We start from the raw sequence: 18,478 nt of genomic DNA on the forward strand, positions 1-18,478 counted from the left end.
ATGGCACAAAAGTATAGCCAAACTTAATTTATTATTTAAAATATACAATAAAATCCATTAATAAAAAATCAACAGAATCAACATTTTATGGGTTTAGGATTCAGTGCATTTGAGCAAATCAAGTTGTGTGTCTTTGTTGAGGATGTAACTTTGTTCATACAAACTGAGAAAGAAGTCTAATTTATCAGTTAATAATGATAAAAGTGAAGCTTTATGAATTAGTGATATGGTTAAACCATGCCCACTTCAAAATAGATCTCCACTAAAAGAAAGATAGAAGGAGAAAATAATTTATTAACAAAAGATTCAATTTATTTAATACATACTTAAAAGATAATTAAAAAAAGGTTTTCATTCATGTTAATGAATCCTGTTAATGAATCCCTACTGTGCCCTCTAGTCATCTTAAGCAAATTGAGCCTTTTCACATATATGAGTGTCCAACAGAGTGTTCTCAAATCTTTATCCAGCCGGCTCAACCAAGATTTATTCCAGTAGGGGGCGCTCAAGCCTAAGGCTCACAATAAGATTGTATTTAAGTAAGTAACTTTTCCTTAGACATTACATTACTAACTTCACTGACCAGAATATCAAAGATGGTGCTTAGGTAAACCATTCCCACTCCTTTTTAAATTAAGTAATAATATAAAAACTGCCGGTGTTTTTATTTACTTTATTTTAATTCCCATACAAATCTGTGCAGCTCCCCATTTGTTTAGAACAGCTATAGTGGTATCTATAACACCATATTTGGAAGCACTTCTATAAGTTCATAGCAGAAGTGCAAAATTATTTAATTTTGTTCCCCTTGTGAATCATCAGTCCTCCTTCGTTCTAACATCGATGCCACCACTCTATTACATCTAGGTGTCGAGTGGCCAAATGATCATCGCCAAAACCCTTTCCCCAATATCTTTCTTCTTCTCTTTGCTTGCTGTACCAATGTGAGGATTATATGTTAGTGCATACCATTACCTATTTAATCCTACCAATCCAATTCCAGGCACTGGCAGGCAGGGTCAGACTGGGAAAGATATTTGGCCTGGGTATTTTTGGATCACAGAGACTGTGGCGGTCCGCAATACACTGAGTACCATGTCGACTGCTTATTCGTGGTTTTCCCTTTGCCTTCTGTGTTTTCCCCTTGCATCTCTATGTATTTCCTACAAGGGAAATCATTAACGAATGCTCCCCTGGGTGGCCGCCAGTTCATATAGCCGAATGCCAGGGGAAGCATTCATATCCCGTACTGGTGTGCCCGCACGGTTTCAGGTCCCAGTGTCTGGGCTCGCCCTACCTGCTGCTAACCGAGCTATAATCTCTGTCCTTCCTACCCGGAAGCTACGAGGCCAGGCTCATAGCTGCCCAGAGAGTGCACTCCCTAGGGTTACCTAAGTGGAGGTAGCCAATGGAGAGAGACGTGAGTCCCAGCGGGATCCCTGGGGCTGTGAGTTGGCTTCACAGCCACAGAGGTCCCGCTGGCCGCCTGGAAGTCAGTGTCGACCAATAGGATAAGGAGCTCCCATTCAAACTAGGTTTGCACCATTCTCCTGATAGGTCGGCACGAGGGAGCGCTGATTGGTGTGTATGTGTGAGGGGTGTAGTGTGTGTGTGTGTGTGTGTGTGTGAGGGGTGCACTGTATGAGTGAGTGGTGCAGTGTGTGTGAGGTGTTCAGTGTGTGAATGTGTTGGGAGGCATACAGCGTGTGTGAGGGATGCAGTGTGTGTGTGTGTGTGTGTGAGGGGTGCAATGTGCATGTGTTAGTGATGCAATTTGTGTGTGTGAGGTGTTCAGTGTGTGAATGTGTTGGGAGGGATACAGTGTGTGTGAGGGATGCAGTGTGTGTGTGTGTGTGTGTGGGGGGGGGTGCAATGTGCGTGTGTGAGTGATGCAGTTTGTGTGTGTATGTGTGAGGGGTGCAGTCTGTGTGTGTGTTGGGGGTTACCTTGTGTGGGGGGGTGGCAGATTAAGGCTTAAATATATATATTTTTTTAGTTAAAAAAAACAAAAACTTTATATTCCTCCACCATTCTTAAATTTGCCCAGGGAGGCAGCATATCGCCAGCAATCCCTGGGGTCCTAGTAGGGAGTGACCTCTAGCCTGTATCTCCGCTAGATCAGAGCATTGTCATGGGAACCGCAAGATTGGAGCATTGCAATGGTAACTACAGAAACGCTCCGACCTCATGACAGGAACCTGTCGAGCTGCTAGTTAGAGCTCCCTGGTCCTCTCTTCCTCCCCTGCCGGCAAAGCTAAGTTCCTCTGGGCAGGTGAGGTCTTTCCACTGGCCCGTCACGGCACCAAACATGGTTGACATTTGGATAGTGCCTGCCCTGCATGATCTCCCATGAGGCTTCAAAACTATGGACTTTGAGGCCCACAGGGCATTTACCTGGTTTTCCTGATGGTCCATCCGGTACTGCTGGCAAGACTAGGGAGGTAATGTTGACCTCATTATCAGTTGCCTCAGTTTTGAAAATAATATTCCACTATTTTTACTAATTGTTCCTTCATGAATTACAACTGATGAATCTCCCAAGACTCACTTATAATTTATGCCTGCAACAAAAAATGTAACTGCTAACAAATTATTACAGTTAATTACCTGTCAAATACTACTCTGAATTTTGGCCCACCCTGTGTATTTGTAAATGAAGTTAATGTGCACCTGCACCTGCACCTGTGTGCGTATGTTTGTGCTGAGAATGTTTGGAGGGCAGTGAGTTTCTGTGTGAGCATGTACTCTGTATATTTGCATGATTAGAAAGTATGTGAGCATTGTGTATATTTGTCATATGATTTGTTCCATTACATCTGTCCCTCCATTTATACATTTACAAATGTGCGCTATAAAAGAAAATGAGTTTGGCACCCTCTAACATCATTAAAGGTCCAAGATTTTTTTAATATTGGAACATAACTGGGTATTAATTAAATCCTGCACCAGGTTTTAGTACCACTAATCTAGAATATGAGAATATAAATGATACCACAGACATAATGTTCATTTTTAAAGTAAGTTCTGGATCCATGTTTCATAAAATATGCAAAAAGTTCTGATAAAAGTCTGCTCTTTGATGTTTCTAGTCCCAATATGTTAACATCCCAATGTCTTATTAGTCCAAAAATCTTGCCATATCTTTGGAAGTTGATTGGTGTTATCTAGATTACTTGCAACTAGCTTATGGAATGTACAACGATCGTACTTGTAGTACCTGTTAAAAATATTCCCTGGAGTGTAAGTGGGTGGGATGTTTAGCACATACAAACAGATCCCTATAAAAACATCTTCCAAGGGTATTGCAGGTACAACTTGAGCTATTTCATAGATCTTCTTTGCTAAATCTGCTGAGAAAACATATCCACTACCAACGCAGAATGGAGGGTAAGTTTTATTGGGGTAGATTTCTGGTGGCATGTACCACTTGTTAGCTTTACTCCTTATAGGTCTTTTATTGGAGTATATTTGCCCAGTAAAGTAGTTGGTTCGAACTGGCAACTCTGGACGTAGGACTTGATGGATGAGATATTCCACATTAAGAAACACGTCACTATCAATTTTTATCATGTAACTGGCACTGGAACAGAATTTTGCAACCCATTCCATGCCCATTAGCGTTTTTAGAGTCAAATTGTAATAGGTATCTAGAAAATCCTGCTGTATAATATCACCAAAGTAGTCACTCTCTTCTTCAAGCATTCGTTGGACAGCTTCTGGTCTACGAGGGGATGTTGCAACGAGAAAAACTCTTACCACTGGAACACCATTGTAGTTATTTTCATTTCCCCACGTTTCCCTAATGGCATTCCTGGTGACTATATCATGGCAACGAACAGGTACTAAGAGAACAAGAAAAGGGTTTATTTTTGTGCATTTGTCTTGTGGGTTGATGAGGAACTTGTAGGGGTATGGGTATGGAGGTTTTAGAGGATATCTGGTGGTTAAAGAGAGGGCCTTTTGGATGCCGTGTTTGATTTTGGGGGTGATGTATTTCTGGTGGACATGTGTCCTAAACCATTTGTTCAAAAATGTGCTCTCTATCATGAAGAAACTAAATACCATGAATAAAAAGAGTATTGTAGCCAACACTTTAAAGAACTGCCAAGAAACACGTACACTAAACAGGCTGGCCTTGAGATGATGCATTTCTGTACGAAAAAGAAAAAGAAAAATTATTGTCAGCTATTGGTAGTGACAGAGATACACAAGAAAAACAACATTTTGAAGGTGACATGACATCTTTATTGAGCATAGTTCTCTGATTAGCTTGAATATGTAAGATTGACCTGAACTGAAAAAAAATTACCGTATATACTCGAGTATAAGACGAGTTTTTCAGCACATTTTTTGTGCTGAAAAACACTAACTCGTCTTATACTCGAGTCAGTTGTCTGTATTATGGCAATTTACATTGCCATAATACAGACATGGACCGGGGGCTGTCAGGAAGCTGTTACTTACCTTCACCGCAGCTCCTGTCAGCTCCCTTCTCTCTTCTCCGGTGCGTGCAGCTCCCAGGTCAGCTCCCTCTGCAACTCTCGCGAGAGCCGCGGGGTCAGAGCGTTGCCACGGATTACCGTGGCAACGCTCCGCGCGGCCGCGAGAGTTGCAGAGGGAGCTGACCTGGGAGCTGCACGCACCGGAGAAGAGAGAAGGGAGCTGACAGGAGCTGCGGTGAAGGTAAGTAACAGCTTCCTGACAGCCCCCTCCTACAGCCCATCCACTGGACCACCAGGGAGTGAGAGCCCCCCTCCCTGGCCAGCTAACAAGCAGGGAGGGGGGACGAAAAAATACAAATATTAATAATAAAACAAAAAATAATTAAAATAATAACATAAAAATAATAATACAAATAATAATAAAATAAAAAAAAATAGTTACCTAAAAAAAAATAACATTTAAAAAAAATATTAAAATAATAATTAAATAATAATTAATAAAATGCCCACCCCCCACCAATGCTCTGCACTCATACACACACACACTGCACATACACACACTGCACTGCATTCATTATAAACACACTGCATTCATACACACTGCACTCATATACACACACTGCACTGCATTCATTATACACACACTGCATACACACTGCACTCATACACACACACTGCACTCATAATATACACACTGCACTCATATACACACTGCACTCATATACACACACTGCACTGCATTCATTATACACACACTGCATACACACTGCACTCATACATACACACTGCACTCATATACACACTGCACTGCATTCATTATACACACACTGCACTCATACACACACTGCACTCATACACACACTGCACTCATACACACACACACTGCATTCATACACACACACACTGCATTCATACACACACACACTGCATTCATACACACTGCACTCATACACACACACACTGCACTCATGCACACACACTGCACTCATGCACACACACTGCACTCATGCACACACTGCACTCATGCATACACACTGCACTGCATTCATTATACACACACTGCACTCATACACACACACACTGCACTCCATTCATTATATACACACTGCACTCATACACACTGCATACACACACACTGCATACACACACACTGCATACACACACACAGCACTCACACACACACACTGCATTAATTATATACACACACTGTAAATAAATATTCAGTTAATATAATTTTTTTAGGATCTAATTTTATTTAGAAATTTACCAGTAGCTGCGGCATTTCCCACCCTAGTCTTATACTCGAGTCAATAAGTTTTCCCAGTTTTTTGGGGTAAAATTAGGGGCCTCGGCTTATATTCGGGTCGGCTTATACTCGAGTATATACGGTAAATAAATTTGAATTCATAAAAATCTGTCTACGAGTCATGCGGAATTGGTAGTTTTAAAATAAACTCAATATTGACTTTCAAAACCTGTAATTATGCAAAGGCTATTAAAGTGGATCTGTCAGCATCTGGGATCTTTGCATCATTTTTAAAGACCACCAGGCAGTGACATTGTCGCTGGGGGTCCATAGTCATGGGGGACAGGGAAAGGTAGGTTTTACTTATTTAAACCTGTCCCTCGTGGGGTCTGCCATCCTCTTTCAGCTGCCAGGAGTCAATGACAGCATGGACTATGGCGTATACATGGAAAGAGCTCTATTTCCTACAGCTGTGACAAGCAGGGGAGGGATTGCAGTGACATTCCAACACAGTTGTTTTCATATGTCCGGAAAACATCTGCACCTAAGAACCCTAAGGGGACAGGTCTTAGGTGTGATGGATATGTCCTCTGGTACTACCCAAAGTAGATTTCACCTTGATATCACTGTCATTTGCAACAAGAAAGGTTTTGCATGCAAAACCCTGATGGACTCGGGTGCTGCAGGAAACTTTATTGACACGCAATTTGTCAACAGACTTTCCATACTTATCAAGGAGAGATCATCACCCCTGGCCATTAAAGCTATTGATGGGAGACCACTCTCTCAGCCATTTATTACCCACAAAACTATGCCTATTAGTATTAGTATTAGGAGCGTTACACAAAGAGACTATCACATTTCAGATAATTGCTTCTCCTTCTTGTCCCATCATATTAGGATTCCCATGGCTTGTTAAGCACAACCCTCATATCGACTGGGCTAAGGGGGAAATACTGGAATGAGGTAAAGACTGTAGTGAGAGATGCATGTCACCCATTACTAAGAGAGTTGGCATCGTTACTTTGCCTACTTCCACACCTCAGACTTCCGAAATTCCTGTTCAGTACTGGGAGGTTCAGTAAAAGTCAAACCAATTCGCTCACAGTGCTCCATAGATCTGCTACCTGGCACCCAATTTCCCCCCTTTAAGGGGGCAGTATATGCCCTATCCTCACAGGAGAGTAGGATCATGGAGGAATATATTAAAGATTCTTTAATTAAAGGCCACATACGTAAGTCTTCTTCGCCTGCTGGTGTGGGGTTCTTTTTTGTAGCCAAGAAAGATGGAGAATTACGCCCATGCATTGATTATAGGGCATTGAACAAGATCACCATAAAAATTGCCTATCCCATTAACCTTATCTTGGAATTGTTTGACAGACTCCAAGGCGCCAAGGTGTTTACCAAACTTGACCTTAGGAGTGCTTACAATTTGGTAAGGATTAAGGAGGGTCATGAATGGAGAACTGCATTTAACACAAGAAGTGGTCACTATGAGTACCTTGTCATGACCATCGGCTTATGCAAAGCCCCTGCAGTATTTCAAGATTTTATAAATTATGTTCTCAGAGACTACATATATACCCTTGTATTAGTATATTTGGATAATATCCTTATTTATTCCCCTGACCTCCAGACTCATCCAGGGCCGGACTGGGAATTAAAAGCAGCCCTGGAAAAAAAATATTTACCAGCCCCATAATGCGTTGCGCCAGCATAGTGTGCAGATACAGAGTTAGAAAAGATAACTTAAAATTAAAAATTATTACTCCAACGTGGAAAAAAAGCACATATAAGCTTAAAAAAAAACCAAGAGTGCAGATTTATTTTAAGCAGACGTGCCTTTGCATGTAATCAATGTTTCAGTCCAACTACCATGACATATTAAGGGAAGCTTGGTAATGGGACTGAAATGGTGAATGTATGTAGGGCACAACTGTGAAAAATTGACGTTCTCTTGTTTATTTTGAAGTCCTGTGGGTGCGCTCTTCACTTTAAATATGTTATTGTGCTGGAGTGTGCACCTACCTAGCAACAAGACTGGGCCAATATCTGCTCATTACATATGGTACATATTAATGACATTTCTCTGTGTATTATGCATATATAAATGTACATTAATATATGTGTAAATATTAAAGGCATAATTATTTATATATATATCTCTCTCTTGTGTCTCTCTCTCTCTCTCTCTCTCGTGTCTTTCTCTCTCTCTCTCGTGTCTCTTTCTCTCTCTCTTGTGTCTCTTTCTCTCTCTCTCTTGTGTCTCTCTCTTGTGTCTCTCTCTTGTGTCTCTTTCTCTCGTGTCTCTTTCTCTCTCTCTTGTGTCTCTTTCTCTCTCTCGTGTCTATTTATCTTTCTCTTGTGTCTCTTTCTCTCTCGTGTCTCTTTCTCTCTCTTTCTCTCTTGTGTCTCTTTCATCCTCTCGTGTGTCTCTTTCTCTCTCTCTTGTGTCTTTCTCTTTCTTGTGTCTCTTTTTCTCTCGCTTGTCTCTCTCTCTCTCTCGTGTCTCTTTCTCTCTCTCTTTCTGTGTCTCTTTCTCTCTCTCCTTCTGTGTCTCTTTCTCTCTCTCTTTCTGTGTCTCTTTCTCTCTCTCTCTCTTGTGTCGCTTTCTCTCTCTCTCTTGTGTCTCTTTCTCTCTCTCTCTTGTGTCTCTCTCTTTCTTTCTCTTGTGTCTCTCTCTTGTGTCTCTTTCTCTCTCGTGTCTCTTTCTCTCTCTCTTGTGTCTCTTTCTCTCTCTCTTGTGTCTCTTTCTCTCTTGTGTCTCTTTCTCTCTCTCTTGTGTCTCTCTCTTTCTTTCTCTTGTGTCTCTCTCTTGTGTCTCTTTCTCTCTCGTGTCTCTTTCTCTCTCTCTTGTGTCTCTTTATCTCTCTCTTGTGTCTCTTTCTCTCTCTCTTGTGTCTCTTTCTCTCTCTCGTGTCTATTTATCTTTCTCTTGTGTCTCTTTCTCTCTCGTGTCTCTTTCTCTCTTCTGTCTCTTTCTCTCTTGTGTCTCTTTCTCTCTTGTGTCTCTTTCGTCCTCTCGTGTGTCTCTTTCTCTCTCTCGTGTCTTTCTCTTTCTTGTGTCTCTTTTTCTCTCACTTGTCTCTCTCTCTCGTGTCTCTTTCTCTCTCTCTTTCTGTGTCTCTTTCTCTCTCTTTCTGTGTCTCCTTCTGTGTCTCTTTCTCTCTCCCTTTCTGTGTCTCCTTCTGTGTCTCTTTCTCTCTCTCTTTCTGTGTCTCTTTCTTTCTCTTTCTGTGTCTCTTTCTCTCTCTCTTGGGTCTCTTTCTCTCTTGGGTCTCTTTCTCTCTCTCTTGGGTCTCTTTCTCTCTTTCTGGGTCTCTTTTTCTCTCTCTTTCTGGGTCACTTTTTCTCTCTCTTTCTGGGTCACTTTTTCTCTCTCTTTCTGGGTCTCTTTCTCTCTCTTTCTGTGTCTCTTTCTCTCTCTCTTGGGTCTCTTTCTCTCTTGGGTCTCTTTCTCTCTCTCTTGGGTCTCTTTCTTTCTCTCTTGGGTCTCTTTCTCTCTTTCTGGGTCTCTTTTTCTCTCTCTTTCTGGGTCACTTTTTCTCTCTCTTTCTGGGTCACTTTTTCTCTCTCTTTCTGGGTCTCTTTTTCTCTCTCTTTCTGGGTCTCTTTTTCTCTCTCTTTCTGGGTCTCTTTTTCTCTCTCTCTTTCTGGGTCTCTTTCTCTCTCTCTCTCTGGGTCTCTTTCTCTCTTTCTCTCTCTCTCTTTCTGGGTCTCTTTCTCTCTCTCTCTTTCTGGGTCTCTCTTTCTCTCTCTCTGGGTCTCTTTCTCTCTCTCTGGGTCTCTTTCTCTCTCTCTGGGTCTCTTTCTCTCTCTCTCTTTCTGGGTCTCTTTCTCTCTCTCTCTCTCTCTCTTTCTGGGTCTCTTTCTCTCTCTCTCTCTTTCTGGGTCTCTTTCTCTCTCTTTTTCGCTGTCTCTTTCTCCCCCCCAATTTACCTTAGAGGAGTCAGGGGTCCGGCCGTGTTCCACGCTGGAGTTGCCGGGCTGCAGCCTCGCCGGACCGGCGGCACTCCTAATGCTGAGGACTGAAGGAGGAGGGAGCATGTCTCTCTACCATGCTCCCTCGCGGTGCCCACAATTCACAGCAGCTGCTGCTGTGAATTGTGGGAACCGCGAGGGAGCATGGTAGAGAGACATGCTCCCTCCTCCTTCAGGCCTCAGCATTAGGAGTGCTGGCGAGGCTGCAGCCCGGCTGCTCCAGCGTGGAGCACGGCCGGCCCCCTCTAAGTGTGCCACCGGACCGGCCACCCGGTGGCACATACCTGCGCAGCCCCGCAGATGCCGCGGCCCACCGGGAAATTTCCCGGTATCCCGGTGGGCCAGTCCGGCCCTGGACTCATCATAAACATGTCAAACAAGTGTTGAAAACTTTGCTTGAAAATGTACTTTATTGCAAACTTGAAAAGTGCATATTTGACAATGCAAAGGTTCAGTTTTTGGGATATAATATTTTGGCATCTGGTTTTCAAATGGACCCTCGTAAACTAGAAGCTGTTCTACACTGGCCCTAATGGGTTAAAAGCCATTCAAAGGTTTATTGGGTTTGCTAACTACTAAGGGAGATTCATCAAAGGATTCTCTTTTGTGATAGCCCCAATCACCAAAATGACTCGTACTATATGGTCTAAAGAAGCTAGGGAGGCTTTTGAGCTTCTTAAGGAATTGTTTGCCTCTTCTGACATATTGGTACATTCTGACACTAGCAATTCCTTCTGTTAAGACACTCACCGCTTAAACAGACGAAACCGCAGTTTAGCCGATAATCCCCTTTTGTAGAAATGCAGGCTTTGCACAGCCGACTGCCAAACTCCTGAACCGAGTGTAAGAGAATGCGGTAACTCACGAACACAAAATCAGCCGAACTCCATTCACGGCTAAAATAAACTAAATGCGCTTTCCAAGTAATAATCCCCCCCCCCCGCACAAACGAGACCAAGCTCCGTCTTGAGAGTCAAAAAGGATTCTGTTTAATGGGGGCTACCTGCCTGGTATTTATGCAGGTCTCCCACCTGGTGGACACTCCCCTAGGGGACCAGATGGAAGACTAACACATATTGGACAGTAGCCAATCGCAGTGGCTTAGGTATAGGCACTCCCCTTTACACACATAAATCCCTTCTCTCTATCCTGGAGATAATTGGGAAGGAACCTAATTATCTCCAGGGATAGAGGCAAATCGCCATTTTAAGTGCAGTAATAAAAATACATTAAAATACATGAATGAGAAAATACCGAATATATGTGGTTCGTGTAACGTATCCCCAGATAGCCTGGATCTGAGTGCACATTTCTACCGAATAGCGCTCAGATCCAATGTACACAGTTCAATCGCCATGGAGTCAAAGTCTCTTACAAGTCTTTCAGGATACGATTGACTCCATGGGACGGCTATCTGGGCGAAGTCCATACGTATGTTACAAACTCCCGAACGGACCGGTGTTCGTATGCCTCGACGAAATAGAAGGCGGGCGGTAGTTTTCAGAGGTGTTCGGCAGATAAAGTGTCCGTTTTTAGTTCCATAGAATACTCGCCGAACACCGCTGATCCTTCTCGTGTTCCAAAATGGCCGCCGCCTCGTGGTCGGCATACGAACGATGACCACCCATACGAATAGAATAGAGAGGTGTCTGCAGTTAACCACAACGTTCTAATTGGGGCCAAGAGGTTAACCAGCAGCACACTCCTCTCCTGGGTGGCAGTCCGTTCGGTAGTTTCAATCGGTATTTAGAGAAACACACGAACAGGGGCATATGGACAGGAAATCAAACGAAATAAAGGCAAACAGACGAACCAGCAATCTTAGTCTGTACAGATGGATCTATCACACGGCTCCCTCCTTGTGGGACACTCTGGCAGACCCGGCTTGACCCTTTGGCGGGTCAACTTGGGGATGACCGGACTAGGAGGTGGTAGGGATGTCAGTTTGCCGGGACAATCCATCTGCATTCCCGTTCTGCTAACCGGGTCGGTAGCTGATGGTGAAGTTAAACGGTTGTAGGGCTAAACTCCGTCGCAGCAGTCTACCATTGTCTCCTGAGACCCGGTTAAGCCAAACAAGGGGATTGTGGTCCGTGATAAGGGAAAACTCCTGTCCGTACAAATAGGGACTCAACTTTTTCAATGCCCAGATCAGGGCTAAACACTCTTTCTCCAGTGCCGCATAACTCACTTCCCGGGGTAACAGCTTTCGGCTGAGATATGCGACAGGGTGCTCTCCTCCATCTTCCCCGACCTGGCACAGCACAGCCCCCAGTCCATACATGGAAGCATCTGTATGAACAAGAAAGCGTTTGTTAGGGACTGGGGCAGCCAGGACAGGAGCATTTACAAGAGCTTGCTTCAGTGCCTGAAACGCGGCTTCACAAGCTGGAGACCACAGGACCTGCTTAGGGAGGTTCTTCTTAGTCAGGTCAGTCAGGGGCTTGGCAATAGTACTATAGTCAGGGACAAAACGTTGGTAGTACCCTGCCGTCCCTAGGAAGGCTAACACCTGGGTCTTAGTGATAGGTGTGGGCCAGTTAGCCACTGCCTCTACCTTGGCTGGCTCTGGTCTCTGGTTCCCACAACCCACTCGGTGACCAAGGTATTGCACCTTAGCCATGCCTAGATAGCACTTCTCTGGCTTCAATGTCAGGTCAGCGGCCCGAATCTTATCCAGCACTACCCCTACATGAACCAGGTGTTCTTCCCAGGACTCACTATAGATTGCAATGTCATCCAGGTATGCACAGGCAAATTCCTGGAAGCCATCAAGGAGCCTATCCACCATCCGCTGGAAGGTAGCCGGGGCATTCTTCATCCCAAATGGCATGACCTTAAACTGGTACAGGCCAAATGGGGTGACGAATGCCGACTTGGGGATAGCATCCTCGGCCAGGGGGATCTGCCCGTAGCCCTTACACAGGTCTATGGTGATCAGATAGCGTCCTCTGGCAATACGGTCTAAAAATTAGTCTACTCAGGGCATCGGGTAGGCGTCAGTGGTGTTCCGCTCGTTGAGCCGCCTGTAGTCCACATAGAACCGGGTGGTCCCATCTTTCTTAGGTATCAGGACTACGGGCGAGGCCCAAGGGCTATTAGAGTGCTCGATGACCCCAAGCTGGGTCATCTCCTCTATTTCCTTCCGCATTCCTTCTCGGACTGCTTCAGGGATACGGTAGGGGGGCTGTCGCAGGGGGTTCTGTCCAGGGTTCTCTACCTTATGTACAGCTAGGGTAGTGTAACCGGGTTCTTGGGAGAACGTCGACTGCTTCTCCCACAGAAGCTGCTTCGCCTGTACCTTCTCTGTGGGGCTCAAGACTAGTGACTAGTGAGGTCAGTCTGGGGGTCCCTCTCTAATAAATCGGGTAAGGGTAAACTCTCTGTATCGTCTGCAGCAGGGGCACATACTGCAGCGACATCCTCCGGTCTCTACTGATACTCCTTCAGCATGTTCACATGAAAGGATCGCTGGATCCTTTCATCTGCACAGCTGGCTATAAGGCAGGTAGTATCACACACCTGAGCTAACACCTTATACGGGCCCTGCCAAGATGCTTGCATCTTGTTCGCCTTCACAGGTTTGAGCACTAAAACCTTCTGCCCAACCTGGAAGACCCGCTGTCGGGCACCCGGATCATACCACCTCTTCTGTCTCCCCTGGGCCGCCTGGAGATTCTCCCTTACCATTAGGGACAGCTTCTCCATGTGGTCCCGGAGTTCCAGATTATATGGCACTATGGGGGTCCCTTCCTGCTCGGTCTCTCCTTCCCAGTGTCCTCTAATGAGATCTAGGGGTCCACGGACCCTTCTCCCATAGAGTAGCTCAAATAGAGAGAACCCAGTAGATTCCTGGGGCACCTCTCTGTATGCAAATAGCAGATGAGGCAGGAATCTCTCCCAGTCTCTGCAAGTGTCAGTAAAGGTCCTCAGCATCTGCTTGAGGGTACCATTAAATCGCTCGCAGAGACCGTTAGTCTGTGGATGATAAGGTGAACTAAGTAGCGGTTTAATGCCGCACACCTTCCACAGTTGCTGGGTGAGCACAGCGGTAAATTGGGTTCCCTGGTCCGAGAGGATCTCGTTAGGGAACCCTACCCTTGTAAAAATTTTAACCAGGGCATCAGCAACTGTCTCTGCCTCTATATTAGACAGCGCTACTGCCTCTTGATAACGAGTGGCATAGTCCACCACAGTAAGAATATACTTCTTACCTGATGGACTAGCCCTGGTCAGTGGACCCACAATGTCAACGGCTATGCGGGAAAAGGGCTCCCCAATAATAGGCATCGACATGAGCCTAGCTTTTGGGTGATCCCCCCGCTTCTCTACCCGTTGACAGGTGTCACACGTACTACAATAAACCCGCACATCTCGGTTAAAATTGGGCCAGAAGAAGTTTTGAGTGATTCTATGAGCTGTGCGGCGGGAGCCTAGATGTCCAGCTAAAGGCACATCATGCCCAATCTGCAGAATCTCTTGCCGATATTTCGCAGGTACCACCAGCTGCCGATTCTGCAGAGGGGTATTCTTTTTCTGGTAAGGTTTAGGGATCCTATATAGCCTATCCCTCACCCACTCATACCGTTCCCCGTCTACCCCCTCTTCCCCAGCATCTGCCCTAGCCCTATACTTTTGAAGGGTCGGGTCCCCACTGGTTTCCCTCCCATATGCCTCTGGGGTGTCCCAACCTAAGGGAGCCTGATCTAGAGTACAAGTCGGGGGAAAGCGTCTTACCTGGGTCTCAGCAGCAGGTTGGCCGGTCTTGGCGGCACGGGTCTGGGCACGGGTCGTCACTGGGTTCACTTCAGCGGGACCCATCGGGGCATATGCAGAAACAAGGGGGGCCAAATCATTTCCAAGAAGGACGTCGGCTGGCAAATCCTTCATAACCCCCACATTCACATGTCCAGCACCCACTTCCCAATCCAAATGCACCCGGGCAACAGGTAGGCGAAATACAGCACCCCTTGCCACCCTCACGGCCACAGTGTCTCCGGTGTGCTGGCTCTCAGACACCAAATTCTTTTGAAGAAGGGTCATGGTGGCACCGGTATCTCTCAGTCCATTCACCACCTTCCCATTCACCTTAACCAGTTGTCGGTGCTGTTGTCTATTGTCCCGGTGGGCAGCTTGAACAGGGACGGCTTCGTGCAAGATGCCCCAACATTCTTCCTCCTCTACACAGTGGGCTGCAGGCTGAAGAGGTCGTTGGGGTCCGCCGGTGGGTCTCCTCCATGACGATGCTTGGTTTGCTGTGTTGAGGGGACACTCCGGCCTCTTGTGCCCTAACTGCTTGCACCGAAGCACCGGTGGGTTGTGAGTATTCCCGAGAGTTAAACCGGGGTGGTTGAGGGTAGGTCGTAGCTGGAGGTGGCGCTGCTGTGTGGTGCGCCGGGGCTTGGTAGGTGGTAGCGGCTGGGTGTCCTGCTGGTCGATACTTTACTCTGGCAGGAGTTTTGGGTATAGCAATGTCCAGTTTACGAGCATCCATATACTCATCTGCCAGGCGGGCTGCCTCATATAGGGTGGAGGGTTACGGTCCCGGACCCACTCTCTCACTCCTTGGGACAGTTTATCAAAACAATGTTCCAGCAGGAACACCTGTAGTACTTCTTCCCCGGACACTGCTTGGCATCCTGCCATCCAGTGTGTGGCGGTGCGGTGCACCCGACATGCCCACTCGACGTACGAATCTCCGGCTAGTTTGGCGGTGTCCCTGAACCTCCTTCGGTATGCCTCTGGCGTGACTGCATACCTGGAAAGTAGCGCATCTTTTACGGCCATATAAACCCCAATCTCCTCATCTGGAATGGCCCTGAAAGCGTCACTGGCCCGGCCGGATAACTTTCCGGACGATATGGTGACCCAGTCTTCTACGGGTACCTTGTGCAGAGCACATTGCCTCTCAAAATCAGCAAGGTACCCATCAATCTACCCTTCTGTCTCAATGAAGGGTTTAAATACTGCAAAATGGTGCTGCAGCAGCCCAGGTCACCGGGGTTACTGTGACCTGGGCTGCTGCAGCACCGCTTTGGCGGAGCAGGTTGGCCTCCACAGCGTCCATGCCCCGGCTGATAATCTCTGGAGACGGGTTGGGACCATAATGAGCCAGCCTGATTCTTACCGCCCGGTCAAAGCTTGCCTCCTCGGGGGTTCTGTCAGCTGTGCTGGGCCCATTGGTTCCTTCAGCCCCTGGTATTCCATCCATTTCTGTTAAAATGGTGATAATCTCCCTTTTCCTGAGATTACTGGCTTGTCTGCGTCTCTGCTCCAATAAATCCTTAAGGGTAGCTATTTTCAGCCTTTCATACGGTACTTCCATTAATCCTGGGTGTGTAGCTGCCTCTCTGGGTGATGAGGATCATCCCGTCGCTTGCCACCAGTTGTTAAGACACTCACCGCTTAAATAGACGAAACCGCCGTTTAGCCGATAATCCCCTTTTGTAGAAATGCAGGCTTTGCACAGCCGACCGCCAAACTCCCGAACCGAGTGTAAGGGAATGCGGTAACTCACGAACACAAAATCAGCCGAACTCCATTCACGGCTAAAATAAACTAAATGCGATTTCCAAGTAATAATTCCCCCCACAAACGAGACCAAGCTCGGTCTTGAGGGTCAAACAGGATTCTGTTTAATGGGGGCTACCTGCCCGGTATTTATGCAGGTCTCCCACTTGGTGGACACTCCCCTAGGGGACCAGATGGAAGACTGTAACACATATTGGACAGTAGCCAATCGCAGTGGCTTAGGTATAGGCACTCCCCTTTACACACATAAATCCCTCCTCTCTATCCTGGAGATAATTGGGAAGGAACCTAATTATCTCCAGGGATAGAGGCAAATCACCATTTTAAATGCAGTAATAAAAATACATTAAAATACATGAATGAGAAAATACCGAATATATGTGGTTTGTGTAACGTATCCTGGATACCCAGATAGCCTGGATCTGAGTGCACATTTCTACCGAATAGCACTCAGATACAATGTACACAGTTCAATCGCCATGGAGTCAAAGTCTCTTACAAGTCTTTCGGTATACGATTGACTCCATGGGACGGCTATCTGGGCGAAGTCCATACGTATGTTACAAACTCCCGAACGGACCGGTGTTCGTATGACTCGACGAAATAGAAGGCGGGCGGTAGTTTTCAGCGGTGTTCGGTAGATAAAGTGTCCGTTTTTAGTTCCATAGAATACTCGCCGAACACCGCTGATCCTTCTCGTGTTCCGCCGCCTCGTGGTCGGCATATGAACGACGAAGACCCATACGAATAGAATAGAGAGGTGTCTGCGGTTAACCACAACGTTCTAATTGGGGCCAAGAGGTTAACCAGCAGCACACTCCTCTCCTGGGTGGCCGTCCGTTAGTCCGGTAGTTTTAATCGGTATTTAGAGAAACACACGAACAGGGGCATACGGACAGGAAATCAAACAAAATAAAGGCAAACAGACGAACCAGCAATCTTAGTCTGTACAGATGGATCTGTCACACCTTCATACATGAGGTTGATGCCTCCAAAACAGGGGTAGGAGCTGTTCTTTCTCAGAGGGAGAGTCAGGCGTAATTATGATATCGGTAACAGAGAATTGTTGGCCATTATACTAGCGCTTAAGGAATGGCGACATCTTTTGGAGGGTTCCAAGGACCCCCTTTTGATCATTACAGATCACAAAAACTTGGCATATATTCGTGATGCTAAACAACTGTCTTCTAGACAAGCTAGATAGTCTTTGTTCTTATCTCGCTTTAACTTTATCATCTCTTACAGACCAGGTCCCAAGAATGTTAAAGCTGACGCCTTATCGAGGCAATTTGACATTGAATTAGAACAAGAGACATACCTTTATTGTTCCACTTGAGTGTATCATTGCATCCACTGTCTTTTCCTTGTCATCCCCTCTTCTTTGTGCTATCATGGCGGCTCAGTCCCAGGCACCTTGTGATAAACCTCAAGATCGATTGTTTATTCCTTTGAGATTGTCAGATTACATGGTATTCCACAAAATATTGTGTCTGACAGAGGGTCCCAATTTGTGTCACAATTTTGGAGACACAGTTAGGCATTGAATTATCATTTTCTTCTTCGTATCATCCTCAAACTAATGGTGCAGCTGAGAGGACTAACCAGTCATTGGAACCGTATTTACACTGTTTTATCAATAGCACGCAGGATAATTGGTCTGAATTGCTACCTTTGGCTGAATTGCCAGAAACAATGCCTTCTGATAACAACAGGTATACAATAAGAAATGAAAAGGTAATAAATAATCAGCAAGTGTGAATTATTCGTGAATAAGTGGTCACAGTGCCTCGGTACACTGTGTACAGAAATTACGATTTCATACTTTCCATATACAGCCAAAATGGGACCATAGGTGTTTCCCCATTATGGACAACTTCACCGCTCGGACATCGACAAATGCTGTATGAGGGCACATATATTCAAGTAAATAAGTCACACTCCACCACAGACTGAAGTAGTGTTCACTATCAAGGCGATAATCCCCCTACTGGCACTGCATCTGTTAGGTCATCAAAATCCAAAGCACGATCCTCAGGTCACAGCAACCTCCTCAGTCAGCAGCTCAAACAAAACTACAATAGAATGCGAAACTATGAAAGGTAATAGTTGTTTCATATTTCACAGCTTGTCTGAACGCTCTGACACTGTATCAATCACACAAACACAAAGTTAAAAATAAGTGCAAGCGGAGGCCACCTCGCCAAAAACATGCTTTGCGCTTGGTAAAGCAGGTAATCATATGTCCATAGTGACCAGGTGGTCTGTCGGAAACACA

At 45.7% G+C, this 18,478-nt stretch overlaps 1 protein-coding gene across 1 annotated transcript; it reads right to left on the reverse strand.

Annotated features, from left to right (window-relative positions):
• Positions 1 to 3,099: 3,099 nt before the first annotated feature.
• Positions 3,100 to 14,715, reverse strand: LOC134601866 (beta-1,3-galactosyltransferase 1-like). Its single transcript, XM_063446368.1, has 3 exons — positions 14,410 to 14,715; positions 10,423 to 10,504; positions 3,100 to 4,151 (listed from the first exon to the last, which is right to left on the reverse strand). Exons 1-3 carry the CDS (start codon positions 14,713 to 14,715, stop codon positions 3,100 to 3,102), a joined length of 1,440 nt encoding a protein of 479 aa, XP_063302438.1.
• Positions 14,716 to 18,478: the final 3,763 nt, after the last annotated feature.

This window comes from Pelobates fuscus, chromosome 3 (assembly GCF_036172605.1).
Source record: "Pelobates fuscus isolate aPelFus1 chromosome 3, aPelFus1.pri, whole genome shotgun sequence".
Taxonomy (NCBI): Eukaryota; Metazoa; Chordata; class Amphibia; order Anura; family Pelobatidae; genus Pelobates; species Pelobates fuscus.

Excerpts from the sequence above, each read along its gene's own strand:
- LOC134601866 (XM_063446368.1), bottom strand. The coding sequence starts at position 14,715 with ATGACCCTTCTTCAAAAGAATTTGGTGTCTGAGAGCCAGCACACCGGA. Across the intron at positions 10,505-14,409 it reads AACCTGCTGCTGAGACCCAG|GAGTTTGGCAGTCGGCTGTG; the intron begins GTAAGACGCTTT and ends CACTCGGTTCAG. Across the intron at positions 4,152-10,422 it reads CGGTTTCGTCTGTTTAAGCG|AAATGCATCATCTCAAGGCC; the intron begins GTGAGTGTCTTA and ends TTTTTCGTACAG.